This window comes from Gymnoscopelus braueri (genome assembly GCF_963280865.1).
Source record: "Gymnoscopelus braueri genome assembly, chromosome: 17".
Lineage (NCBI taxonomy): Eukaryota > Metazoa > Chordata > Actinopteri > Myctophiformes > Myctophidae > Gymnoscopelus > Gymnoscopelus braueri.
The window spans coordinates 5,448,304-5,462,022 of record NC_137617.1 but is presented as its reverse complement, the minus strand read 5'-3'; the positions used below and the strand labels follow the sequence as shown (position 1 = coordinate 5,462,022).

The following is a 13,719-nucleotide window of genomic DNA, read 5'->3' as shown; positions in this document are numbered from 1 at the left end:
CCTAAATAATAGCCAGAGCTCTGATCAACAGTCTGTGGCAAGTTTCGGGGCAAGTGGAGTGTTCGTGTGTTGACCAACCCCGGACAAATTGTGGAGGTCATTTCAATTAAAGTGGTAGAGGTTTGGGCCGCTTCGCGGCCCTCACATCTAGGCCCGATCAAAAACAAAAGTTGCTGCGGCCAAAGATAAAGATGCCGTGGCAAAGAAGGCGGAAAGCTGTTGTGGCTAAAATGTTAAGATGTAGTAGGAAATGTAGTTTTATATTAACCGTACAATATGTAAGTACATTGAAGGCGGGAAAGGAAGCCTATATTATAGCCAGAGCTCAGATCAACAGTCTGGGGCAAGTTTCGGGGCAAGTGGAGTGATCGTGTGTTGAGCAACCCCAGACAGATAGTAGGATTAAATTAGTAGGATAGGATAGGATAGGATAAAATTTGCTGCACCCGCCACCAAAACTCACTCCAAGGTTTTCTGAAAAGTTGGCAGCCCTGAGCTAGTTAAAGAGGCTGAGGTGTGAGATGTAAAACATGGAAGAGTGGAGGATTAGGATTGCTGTTAGCTAGTTAAAGTGGCTGCCTAAGGCATCTATAGTCACCATCCCAAATCCCTTAGCTGAGTGATGTCATCTGCCAGGCAGCTCCACAAACACACAAACATGTTGTTTTTCATAAACCCAGGCCTTAGAGGCCATTTAAAAGCCACAACGTTGAAACATTACAATAACACCAATTAAATATCACATGGGTCAATGCCTTGCTAAATCAGCTGTTCTGAATTGTAAAAGTGTAATACCTGTAATAAAGATGTCTAATTTCTGTATGTTTGATTTATTTATTTGATTCGATTTATTTATTCGCACAATAATAAACATGACAAAGGTAACATTATTAAAAACAATACAGAAATAAGTGCAGGCGAGAAAAAGAAACCCATATGTGACATGTTAAGTAGAATAATGTAACTTTACTTCATATGAAAATGTGTCAAAATCATTTAAAATCAATTATTTGTTAATTCATAGTGTTACTCATTCCACGAATGCCCGATCCTTACAAGCTGTACCTTGTTGTAAAGGTGACTAATCAACGATACAAATTATAAAAAATACGATACCATTTGGTGGTATTATTAAAGGGAAGAAATAATCGACCGAAGTTAAGTTTCCAATTTTTTTGTGGCCAGTTTATACAGCCTATACATAAAATATTGTTCTAAAATCTACGATGCATTTCATGATCTACAGTGTTAGGGCTGTACAATAGTTGCCAATGTATTCCTGGTAATACACATTACCGGACACACATGATTCTTTGTGTATATGAAAGGATTGTTAACGCATGTTGAGCCCTGCCCATACTTCTGCCTTGGCCCAGATGGGCGTAGTGAAAGAATACGTGATGGCAAATGTTGGCACAGGGCATGGCCATGTGGCACAGCACAGAGCACAACACACTGTCTATAAAAATTGTAGCAACTGGACAAAGGATTTAGAAAAGAGGGGGTTAGACAGAGTAGGAGAGTCATGAGGGCTTTTCTAGACATCCACCTGCTTTCATACCTGTACCTGACCGTGATATTGTTCTCTTCATTCTCTGCTTTGCCGTCCTCACTTTCCTCTTCTTGTGAGTTACAGGCACAGTTTAATCTCAACAGAATGTACAAGGCTGGGGACCTGGTTCTGGGTGGCTTGTTTATGATACACAAAAACCCAGTCTACCCTGAGCTGTCCTTCACCTCCAAGCAACGGGAGCCCACTTGCTATGGGTGAGTATCATTAAACACAATAGCAAGCAAGAGAACAGGGCCCTTGTTTTGATAGATAGCATGTTGTAGTATGTCTGAGATATAGATACTCAAGCTTGCAGTGACATTTGTGTGTTAGTTTTCACATTCCAGGATTCAGACGGGCCCTGACCATGGCTTTTACCATTACTGAGATCAACAGGAACCCCAGCCTGCTGCCCAATGTGACTCTGGGCTATAGGATCTATGATACTTGTGACATGCTTGGAGGTGCGTTCCATGCAGCGTTGTCATTGGTCAGTGGGAGAGAGGAGCAGTTTCAATTGGACGAGAGCTGTGTTGGGTCTCCTCCGGTGCTCGGAATTGTGGGTGCTGATTCCTCTACACATTCTATTGCCATCTCTAGTGCGTTAGGTTTGTACAGAGTGCCCATGGTAAGTTTCCTACCAGAACCCATTCACCGCCATCACCACTTTTACATGCTTAACATGAGTTATTTATTTACAAATATAAAATGTGATAAACATTGTATAATGTTTTTACAGCTTAAAATACATAGAACATGTTTACTTGCAGGCAGAGCATGTGAGCATATACTTTGGGTGGGGAGTATTTGGAGTGATATTCAGAATTGTCAAGTATTATAACATTGTTAACCTTAAATCCTATGTATCAATCACTGTGATCATTCAATATATTATAATAAGGTTACAACATTGTAATAATACAATACTTAATGCGTTGTGTGCACAACAAATGTCCATGGTCTAGTACGATCCTGTATACAATTCTGAACGTATTTCCGTTCATTTTTCTTTGTAGTTAGCAAAGTCTGATGTTAATTCCTCAGTTATGTTTTTTATTTTGTATTTTTATGGAAATGTCTACAGGACACTCAATTAATGAGTTCATCCAAATGCTTTCGGCAGAGGGAGAGAGGGACGGTGATTACCCACAGGATTTATTGAGATAGTCCAGCAGAAACCTTGTAGCTCCATGTTTCAACTTTACACAACTGTACACTGTAGCCTATATATATTTCATTTTTGGAAATGAATGCCCTACTTCATGCTACAGTGTCACACAAAAGTAACAACATAGACAATCTATACACTCACAATGCGTTGCGATGGGATGCATTGTGAGCTTATAGATCAGAGTGGTTAAATCTGTCCGTGGGCTTTATAAATATTGAACCAATGAAAAGTATTAAAACAAGCTTATGACTAAATAATAGCTACATTGCATCCCAGAGGTAATTTTTTCCTCCATTTCCTGAAAAGTATATATATATATTTATATATATAATGTTATGCTCATATTCTCTGCTTGCAGGGGACATTGGTAAAAAACAATGTGTATACAGTATGTTACAGAACACATACAGTGTATATTGTACCTTTTGTAGGTAAGTCACTATGCTACCTGCTCCTGTCTGAGTGAGCGGCATCAGTTCCCATCCTTCTTTAGAACAATCCCAAGTGATGCCTTCCAGGTGAACTGCTACACACTAAATAGATGTGTTGGTGTCAAGTAGTACATGTTCACACACTTGACAAAAACCTCCCTCTATTCAATGGAGGGACGTCATAATATCCATATTATACAATCGATAATGCATATTGTAACTGTCGGGCAGAAACCTTGCATCTCCAAAATTCTACTTTTCATCTTAATTTTTTCCAATGTAATACTCCACTTTGTCGTATGACAGTGTTGAGCAAAAGTTGAAAAAACAGCTGATCTACAAGCTCACAACACGTTGTGATACGACATGTTGTAAAGATTGACGACGACACGTGTAGATCTGCTATTTTCACGTAATAAAAACAATTGGAAAGGGTAGTGATTAAGTAGGTTTTATTAATAATGAACCAATGAACTTTTTTTTCCTTTTAAATAGAGCTTACATGTGACTAAATTATAATTGAATCCACTGGAAAACCCATTTCCTGAAAAATAAGGTTTCCACCCTACAGCAATTATATCAGCTGTCCTTTGCTTGTGTGTATTACTGCTGGAGTTGAAGGTCTCTGTTCTCTGGTCACTTCAGAGGATTGTCACTCTGATGAAGAAATCCACAGCTCGTGTGGTCATTGCATTTGTATTTGGGAGCCGTATGGCTAAACTCATGGAGGAGGTTGGGGTTTTTATGATACGTATTAATTTGGTAATTCATAATAATGAGGAATCTGCAATTAGCTATATTGAAGTGAAGCCATTCTTTCAGAATAAAACATAGGCTGCATAGTGTTTTTTTTCTTTTACAAGCTTAAAAAAATGCAATACAACTTATCCACTCTCTCTAGGTTCATCAATTTAAATGCTCTACATTATTATATTTTTTGTTTTTCTTATTCTCATTTTGCATTTCCCATCCTTCTTTAGAACAATCCCAAGTGATGCCTTCCAGGTGAACTGCTACACACTAAATAGATGTGTTGGTGTCAAGTAGTACATGTTCACACACTTGACAAAAACCTCCCTCTATTCAATGGAGGGACGTCATAATATCCATATTATACAATCGATAATGCATATTGTAACTGTCGGGCAGAAACCTTGCATCTCCAAAATTCTACTTTTCATCTTAATTTTTTCCAATGTAATACTCCACTTTGTCGTATGACAGTGTTGAGCAAAAGTTGAAAAAACAGCTGATCTACAAGCTCACAACACGTTGTGATACGACATGTTGTAAAGATTGACGACGACACGTGTAGATCTGCTATTTTCACGTAATAAAAACAATTGGAAAGGGTAGTGATTAAGTAGGTTTTATTAATAATGAACCAATGAACTTTTTTTCCTTTTAAATAGAGCTTACATGTGACTAAATTATAATTGAATCCACTGGAAAACCCATTTCCTGAAAAATAAGGTTTCCACCCTACAGCAATTATATCAGCTGTCCTTTGCTTGTGTGTATTACTGCTGGAGTTGAAGGTCTCTGTTGACAGCATTAAAACAGAATATGATTCAACCTTTTAATTGTGGAATCTGTGTCTCTGAGATTTACTGATGTAACACTAATAGCCTATAATAAACAAACAAAAGGGGTCAAGAGGCTCTTTGGATGCAAAAAATAGTCCTTTACTTACAAAAGTGAAAAAAGTGACATGGTGAAATAAAGTTACACAGAGAGTGGACATTTCGGTACTCAGACCATCATCAACACTGAGTCTTGACATTTTCTTTGCATCTAAAGAGCCTCAGTTTTCATCTTTCATTGTGCGAGCCTTTTTGTTGTTTATGGACTTTAATGCTGGCCTCTCGCACCTGTTTTCAGCCCTATAGTAAGCCTTGAGTTTAGAGCGCAAACATCCCTACCTCTTACACTAATAGCCTACACACTTATCCCTCCACTTTATCCAATCAGGTGCGAGCTATCCTCCAGATTATGAGGCGGTTTGGGTGGACCTGGGTAGGACTGCTGATTATCGATGATGACTATGGACACAATGCTGCCAGATCCCTCCAGTCTGAGCTGGTCCAGTCTGGTTTAGGTTGTCTGGCATACGAGGAGGTTGTGCCCATGGACACTGACCCAGCTGAACTTCAGAGGATTGTCACTCTGATGAAGAAATCCACAGCTCGTGTGGTCATTGCATTTGTATTTGGGAGCCGTATGGCTAAACTCATGGAGGAGGTTGGGGTTTTTATGATACGTATTAATTTGGTAATTCATAATAATGAGGAATCTGCAATTAGCTATATTGAAGTGAAGCCATTCTTTCAGAATAAAACATAGGCTGCATAGTGTTTTTTTTCTTTTACAAGCTTAAAAAAATGCAATACAACTTATCCACTCTCTCTAGGTTCATCAATTTAAATGCTCTACATTATTATATTTTTTGTTTTTCTTATTCTCATTTTGCTTGTCATCTCAGTACTTCTCTGCACAATAAGAAAATATTATGACACCATCCACATCTCTCACTGCTATAACTAATTCTTATAAAGCCTGTCTGGGAGTTTTATAAATATTTAACCAATGAAATGCACCAACAGGTTGTGATAAAATCACAACTACATTGGACCAATTGAACACAGGTTATTATTATTATTGTATTATTATTATTATTATTATTATTATTAACGTTTCATCAACGTTTTTTGACATACAAGGTTTGCACCTGACAGCAATGATAAACACCAATCAAGAAGAAGACGTTTTATTCGTCACTAACTTATACAAGTACAAGCAGCTAACATTCTAACGTAATAAGAAAAAAGGAAATAATATTTATGTATATAATATATAAAAGGAGAAATGGTACAATATACCGTATATTGTTCAACACAACAGGTGGTAAAGCAGAATGTGACGGGGCTGCAGTGGATGGCCAGTGAGTCCTGGACGTCTAACACTGGACTCCAGACTCCTGCCTTCATGCCGTACCTGAGAGGCACTCTGGGCATCGCCATCCGTCGTGGAGAGATACCAGGTCTCAAGGACTTCCTGTTACAAATACATCCTGAAAATTACCTTGACAACAGTCATGAAAATAACATAGTGAGTCTTTTGTTTAAGACGTTAAGACCTGAGGCCGATTCTACAAATGCCTTCTAAATCAGTATAGTTTTCACACTTTCAGATGTACAAGCTGGCAGCACGGCACAAAGTGTCGTGCTGTGAGCTTACACAGCTGCTATTTTTAAATTGCCAATGCAAACATCTAAAATAAAACAGAATGCTTCCTGGCTTTAATGGGTTAATGTTACATTTAACCACTTAGACCCTCTAAACTTAGTGAAGCGGACCTGAGTTGGCTTTGTATTTGGTCTGCTCTTATTTCCATCTACACTGAAATCTCTTCACCACAAATAGCAGATCTACAAGCTCACAATGCTAAGTTGCAACGCATTGTGAGCTTGTAGATCGGCTATTTCCGGACAATGTTCCCCCAGATTAGGGGGTGGAGGGTTTCAAGTGCTTAAGCTGCCATTTCAAATTGATGTTTGTTTTTAAGCATTCACAAGGTATGATATTATGTTTAAAGGACCACTTCACCCATTTTCAACCTATCTTCATATAATTGGTTCTCACTAATGCTCATTATAATATGGTACAGTTTTTTTGTCTACTCTGTCTGTGACTCAGAGGAGGGCTGTGGACATTTCAGAGACCTGCCTACCAGTGACATCATTGGTAGGCTTTGGTGATTGATTTCAAACAATTTGTTTTTGTTTTTGTTTATAGAGCACCGAAGTCTGACGTCACTACCGCTAGAGGGCGCTGTCCCCCTGGGTCGTGGGCCGTGGCTTTATTTTTTGTATTGATATCCCCATAGGGGAATCTTAGATCACGTCATGTAAGTGTTCCAAACATAAACACACCACCCCAGCATTTCTGTCAGGGGGGTGGCTCTGCATCGTTTATGATATTCAGTCATATTTGATACAGCCTGTTTCTGGCGAAAATGGAATTAATTCTGCCTTAAAAGTATTAAGAACTACACTTCCAAGTCTGAAATCACTGTCCCTACAGCAGCCGCGTTTATGGGAAATGTAGTCTTTGAGTCGTTTGACTCGTTTCTAGCTTTTATTGTTACTCTTTGGGTAAATGTGTACATTTCCACCTTCAGTCGATGCTTCAGATCCATATGAGTAAAATCGTCGGGGTGGTGTGTTTATTTTTCGAACATAGTTCTTATATGACGTGATATCAACACTAAAAATAAAGCCACAGCCCAATGCAAGAACAGTGGCTTCTATGTCAGCATGCAAACAAAGCCTGCAGTTTCTATTAGCTTGGATTCCTCCTCGATGATGTCACTGGTAGGCAGGTTTATGAACTGTCCACACAGCCCTCCTCTGAGACACCACTCACCCATTTTCATCCTGTTTCTTCAGGTGAGGCAGTTTTGGGACTACACGTTTCAGTGTAAATTTGCACCCCTTCCATCAGAGTGGGTGGATGCTGGTGGAGGGGTGTGTACTGGACAAGAGGACCTAGGAACAGCAGAAACGACCCTGTTGGATGTGTCTGACTTCAGACCAGAGTATAATGTGTACAAGGCTGTGTATGCTCTGGCCCATGCCCTCCATGACATGTTGCAGTGTGTGCCAGGAAGAGGGCCTTTCATTGGGCACAGCTGTGCCAGTTTGCAGACAATACAGCCATGGCAGGTGTGATATTAATTCACAGATCAAAATATGTATTATAAATGTTTTATTATAGTTTATCAGTGTTTGAAACAGAAACATTTGGGGATACTTATTAAGATGAGGTAAATGCTCCTGGGACACAGAAAGCCCAGTTTTTCATGCTGGAAAAAAAAGTTGTTTTGTTAAAACAAAACAGTATTTTGTTAAAATGTGCTATTGTGATAGTAATAATTGCCATAGTGTTATTTTAGTAACAGGAGTCTCCCTGTCACTCCAACTCTTTAGTAAACAGAACATGTACATACCTGCTGCTTCTTATGCTGTGTTCATGTTTATGCTTCTTATGTTTATATGTAGATATTTTTGGAAAATAACAAAATGATGGAGCTCGCCCCACAATGAATTTAACCCACTGATTTACACTTGTAAAGCTGTGATGTGACAATAAGTCTGATTCTGATTCTGAAATCACATTTCCAGGTGGGTCACCAATTTCATCCAGTCAGGAGAGAGAACCTCACAATTGGTTGGTTGATTGATTGATTGAATACTTTATTAACATGCTTATTAACAGTACATGGTAGAAAAGTTTATTAGCTTCTGTTCCATACGGTATTTGTTTCATCACTTCCAAGCTCACTTATTTATCCTGTATGACTTGATTCTCCTGATTGGATAAAATTGCTATCCCAACTTGAACCTTTATTTTCTCTTTACCAAAGATGGAGAAGATGGGAGCCCCATGTTACTGAACAAACATGCTATAGCAATGGTTACTGAGGGAATATAGCACTATTTAACACTTACATTAACAATATCACTTACAGCACCTTAATGCCCGCCCAGTTTTTCTAATGTCCTCTCCTTTCAAAGCCCAGAAAGTGAATGCCCCCCCCCCACACACACACACACACACATTATGATTCATGTTATATAGACCTTTGCAGTGTGTTTCCACAGGTAAATGTCCCATAACTTTTCTCCATAGAGAACTGTATTATCAGACAGCTATGATGTCTTAACAAACCAATGTAGACTTACCACTCTGTGTGCAATCAATCTAGTTTTAAGAAAAACGTGTTTATTTTGCAATCTCAGTGAAAAAACGTCACTGTGTAACGTAATGTCGACATCTCTGATTGGTGGAGCTCACGATATTATGGAAATGTATTTTTCATAATTTTGCGTATCCCCATTTCTAGGTTGTCTATTACCTGGAAAAGATCAACTTCACCACATCTTTTGGTGATCATGTATCATTTGATGAGAATGGTGATCCTTTACCAATCTATGATGTCATGAACTGGGTGTGGCTACCTGATGGAAGCACAAAGGTTCAACATGTAGGTGTGGTCAAGAAGTCAGCCTCCGCAGGTGAAGAACTCATCCTTGATGAAGACGGAATCTTTTGGAGCTTTGAATCCAAAAAGGTCACTTCAGCCTTCTAAAATACCTAATGTTGAGCTCATGATGTGAATGCGACTTAGTTTGGACTGAAATTGATCATTGTTACTTTCCTATGTAGCCTCCTCGGTCAGTGTGCAGTGAGAGCTGTTCTCCTGGAACCCGTGTGGCCAGAAGGAAAGGGGAACCTGTCTGCTGCTTTGACTGCATTGCTTGTTCTGAGGGAGAGATCAGCAATCAGACTGGTTGGTTTACATTACTAATGGGGATGTTCACACCCAAACTATGCGCAGACTTGAGACTTGGGACTGCAACTGCCACTACAGATCCATAGCCCATGGGAAAATGTGAACAGCTTAAATTTGGGGAAAGTTAAAAATACAAACCCACTGAGGAGAAATCAATGTAATCAATGATGATGACGCAAAAGGAGTCTATAAAGAGGCGAGCGAGGAGAATTAAGACAATTGGAAATGATTAACCATGATTATCTCCCGTTGTCTCCACACACAGCAGTCTGAATTGAGTGAGAATTCACATGCTAATAAACAACTCAAATCTGGGGAAAAGGGAATCTACCAATGGTGAATGCCCATGTGCAAGATCAACTGTTCAAATTGAGTTCATAAACGTATGAGGACAGACAGACAGACAGACAGACAGACAGACATTTATAGTATAGGATAAGATGGTAGGATAGTAGTATACTACAAAGTAGATAGCAGGATGTAGCAATGCAAGTTAACTTTAGGACAGTACTTTTCTGTCCCCTTAACCTTGACGTCTTTCTTAGACTCTACAGAGTGTACCAGTTGTCCAGAGGACTTCTGGTCCAGTCCCCAGCGTGACCACTGCGTCCCTAAGAGCATGGAGTTCCTCTCCTACCATGAGGCCTTGGGTATCTCCTTGACAACCATCTCATTGCTAGGCACACTTATCTGTGCCATTATCCTGGAAATCTTTGTCTATCATCGAGACACACCCATGGTGCGCGCTAACAACTCAGAACTCAGCTTCCTTCTCTTGTTGTCACTCAAACTATGTTTCTTGTGCTCACTTCTGTTCATTGGCCGTCCCAGGCTCTGGACATGTCAGCTGAGGCATGCAGCATTTGGGATCAGCTTTGTGCTGTGTGTCTCCTGTATCCTGGTAAAGACTATGGTGGTGTTGGCTGTGTTCAAGGCCTCCAAGCCTGGGAGTGGAGACATTCTGAAGTGGTTTGGTGCTATGCAGCAGAGAGGAACAGTTCTGACTCTTACTTCCATCCAGGCAACAATCTGTACAGCCTGGCTTGTGTCTGCCTCACCAACTCCTCATAAAAACACACAATACCACAGTGACACGATAGTCTATGAGTGTGCAGTGGGATCGACAATTGGCTTTGCAGTGTTACTAGGTTATATCGGTTTACTGGCACTCCTCAGCTTTGTCCTAGCATTCATGGCAAGGAATCTTCCAGACAACTTCAATGAAGCCAAGTTAATAACTTTCAGCATGTTGATCTTTTGTGCCGTGTGGATAGCCTTCATCCCAGCATATATCAGCTCGCCAGGCAAATATGCAGACGTAGTGGAGATATTTGCTATTTTAGCATCTAGTTTTGGCATTTTGTTGGCACTGTTTGGGCCAAAGTGTTATATAATTATTTTCAAACCTGAGAAAAACACTAAGAAGTCCATCATGGGTCGCGGTGCCACCAAGACGCAAAAGCAGACATTTTAAGACAATCATTTTATTGTATTTTATAATATTTTGATATATTTAATTGCTGATAACCTTGTTAGTTAGATTCAGTTTTCTACCAGATTGAAATAAAAGCAGTGATCAGGTCAGAGATGTAAACATCTATTATCTCTCATAAAGAAAAGTCGGTGAAAAGTTAATTACCAAGGTGCTTGGGTGGAGCAGTGATAAAGTAGCTGCCCACCACCATGGAGGCTGGGGGTTCGAATCCACCACGGTACATTCTGCTTTGTAGAGCATCTCTATACGAACACAATTAGGTTCCGGGGGAGGAAAGCCTGGCAGGGAGGGTCATATTTGTCACACTTACTCCTACTGGTTGGGGCGCCGCCTGACAGCAGGCTCCACGTCCTCTCGGTGGGGGCTCCTCATTGGCAGGTGAATCAGTAGGATACAACAGCAGTAACAACACACAAATGCTTGTGGGGAGGAATTAATTGGCATAACAACTAAATTGGAGAGAAAAGGGGGTACAAACCCCCCCCCCCCCCCGCTATGTTTGGTGATTGTAGAATTCTTCATGGGTCAAAGTACTACAGGAAGGTGAGTGTATCAGAATCAGCTTTATTGTCATATCACGTGTTAAAGAGTGAGTGTAATTCATTTTTGTGAGAGCTCCAGCTTCTTTGTTATTTCTAGAAAGGAGAAATATGAAGAGCAAACTATGTATAACTCCACTGACCTCCTTGGTCTTACTTGCGTTGAGAAGGTGGTTGTCATCGCTCCACCTCACAAAGCTCTCCACCACAGCGTTGTCTTTGTCTGTATTATCCTTCATAAGACATTCTTAAAACTTTTATTTTAATTAGTTTAAGCCTAATGTTTGCTTATATATTGTACTGGTTCAGACATTCCTCTGAATCTATGACTTCATGATTTATAAACTAATGAACCTACTGTTTTAAGTCAGGAAGTCATTGTATTGCTTTTCCTATTGCAAACTGTTTTATCCAACCATACATTAATAATACATTAATTTAACTTCAAATAAAACTATGCAGTAATTGCTATGATGGGTTGTATTAAACAATGTATTCCTGGAAAGAAACGTCATTAAATACGTTAGGAAACAACATTGTAACATGGGAAAATATAATTACAAACCATAATGCATAATTTATTAATTTAAAATACAATAATGTAATTGCTTTTGTTCAGCATTTTTGGAAGCAGATTGCTGGTACTACTGAAATACAGTTTAATGATGATTATAAAATGTGATGAACAGTGAAGACTGTTCAACTTTTTTTCAACCAGGCCACACTATAATTATAGCTGCACCCGCTGGAACCCGCTTTCCTGAGCAAGTGCTGACATTTGTATATATTTTTTTACAATCGAGCTAATAGAGCCTGCCTGCTTGCTCAGGGGATAAATTGAATATTGATCATCAGGTCAACATTTTTTTCAGATCGTGTGTCTAGGTGAGACATGACCTTTGACACGATCTAAATATCTCAATAGAAGAGCAGGGAGACAAAATACAACCACCCCAATTGTAAGTTATATTGTTTAAACATACTCTACCATACAGTTTGGACAAAATTACATGGTATTCATTAAAAATAAGTTGTATAGTGCCGCTTTAAGTACAGCTGCATTGTGATTTGAAGTAGTTGGTAAAGAGGTTACACATAACTAATCAGTTTTGTTTTCATGGCCACTAAAACAGTTCAATTGGAGCTGCCAGATCTGTCAGGCGCACATGGAAGGACTCAGAATGCAGACACAGAAGGCACTGAAAACAGGCTTTATTCACAAAAAACTTCCAAGGCAGGCAAGGGGCAGGCAAAGAATAAACAATGGGAAGCGGGGGTCGAATCCAGGGGGGGGGGGGGGGGCAGTCAACGAGGGCGGAGGTACAGGCAGGGACTGGGCAAAAACGAGGTCTCGGGGATAAAGCAGAGATCAGTAAACAGCTAAACATGGCTTGAAAACTAGGCTCTAGTACAATGCTTGACAGCTTGAAAACAAGACAATCTGGCAAAGGGCTGCAGAGAGGCTGGGCCTTAAATACTGTGGGCATGATTGGAGGTGAGTGTATGCAGGTGGTCACACTGATCCAGACACACCCACACCCACTCCTAGGTCAGACTGTGACAAGATCTGTAGAGGGCGCAGTGGAGTAAATAAAATAATTTCCGTCTCGCGGACATATTTTATTTTCTGCCCAAAAGGTGTATTTTACAGAGAAGGTGGGGTGCTGAGAGGCTTCCCACCTCCGAGAATAGACTTTCAACAACACCTTTGTTTCGGTGAGTAGCGAAGTGGTTTTGTTTATTCTTACTACAGTTGGAGCACTTGCAGGGCAGTGGAATTCCTTGTCTATGAGCAGAGCCGAACGCCTGGCAGGGCGTTAGAGAGACCTCACTAAGGGCAGGTACACACTGCAGGATATTTGGCTCGCCGCCAAAACCTCCCAATCTGACGCAGATCGGCCTTTGATCGACAAGATAATGCTCGCTGTGTGTGAAAGGCTCAGCGAGAGGACCTGGCCGCGATCATCGCTTCCCGACCGTTTCAAATATCTAGCAGGTTAGATATTTGGTTCTGTCGCAGACTGGACATCAAACCGTATCATACAGTATGAACAGGGTCTGCGAGGAGATCCAGCCAATGAGAGCACATTACAGCAGCCACCGTGAATAGGGGAGGGTCGCTGGACGGTGGACCTGATCACAACAAACAGTCCCTACCGCAATATTACCTGTCCAG

At 40.3% G+C, this 13,719-nt stretch overlaps 1 protein-coding gene across 1 annotated transcript; it reads left to right on the top strand.

Moving 5' to 3' along the window:
* Positions 1–1,525: 1,525 nt before the first annotated feature.
* On the top strand, positions 1,526–10,983 carry LOC308104412 (extracellular calcium-sensing receptor-like; the record flags this gene model as incomplete). Its single annotated transcript, XM_080454819.1, has 9 exons — positions 1,526–1,767; positions 1,886–2,180; positions 3,155–3,241; positions 5,126–5,395; positions 6,056–6,262; positions 7,603–7,878; positions 9,060–9,287; positions 9,383–9,506; positions 10,055–10,983. 9 exons carry the CDS (start codon positions 1,526–1,528, stop codon positions 10,981–10,983), a joined length of 2,658 nt encoding a protein of 885 aa, XP_080310945.1.
* Between the last annotated feature and the right edge of the window lie 2,736 nt (positions 10,984–13,719).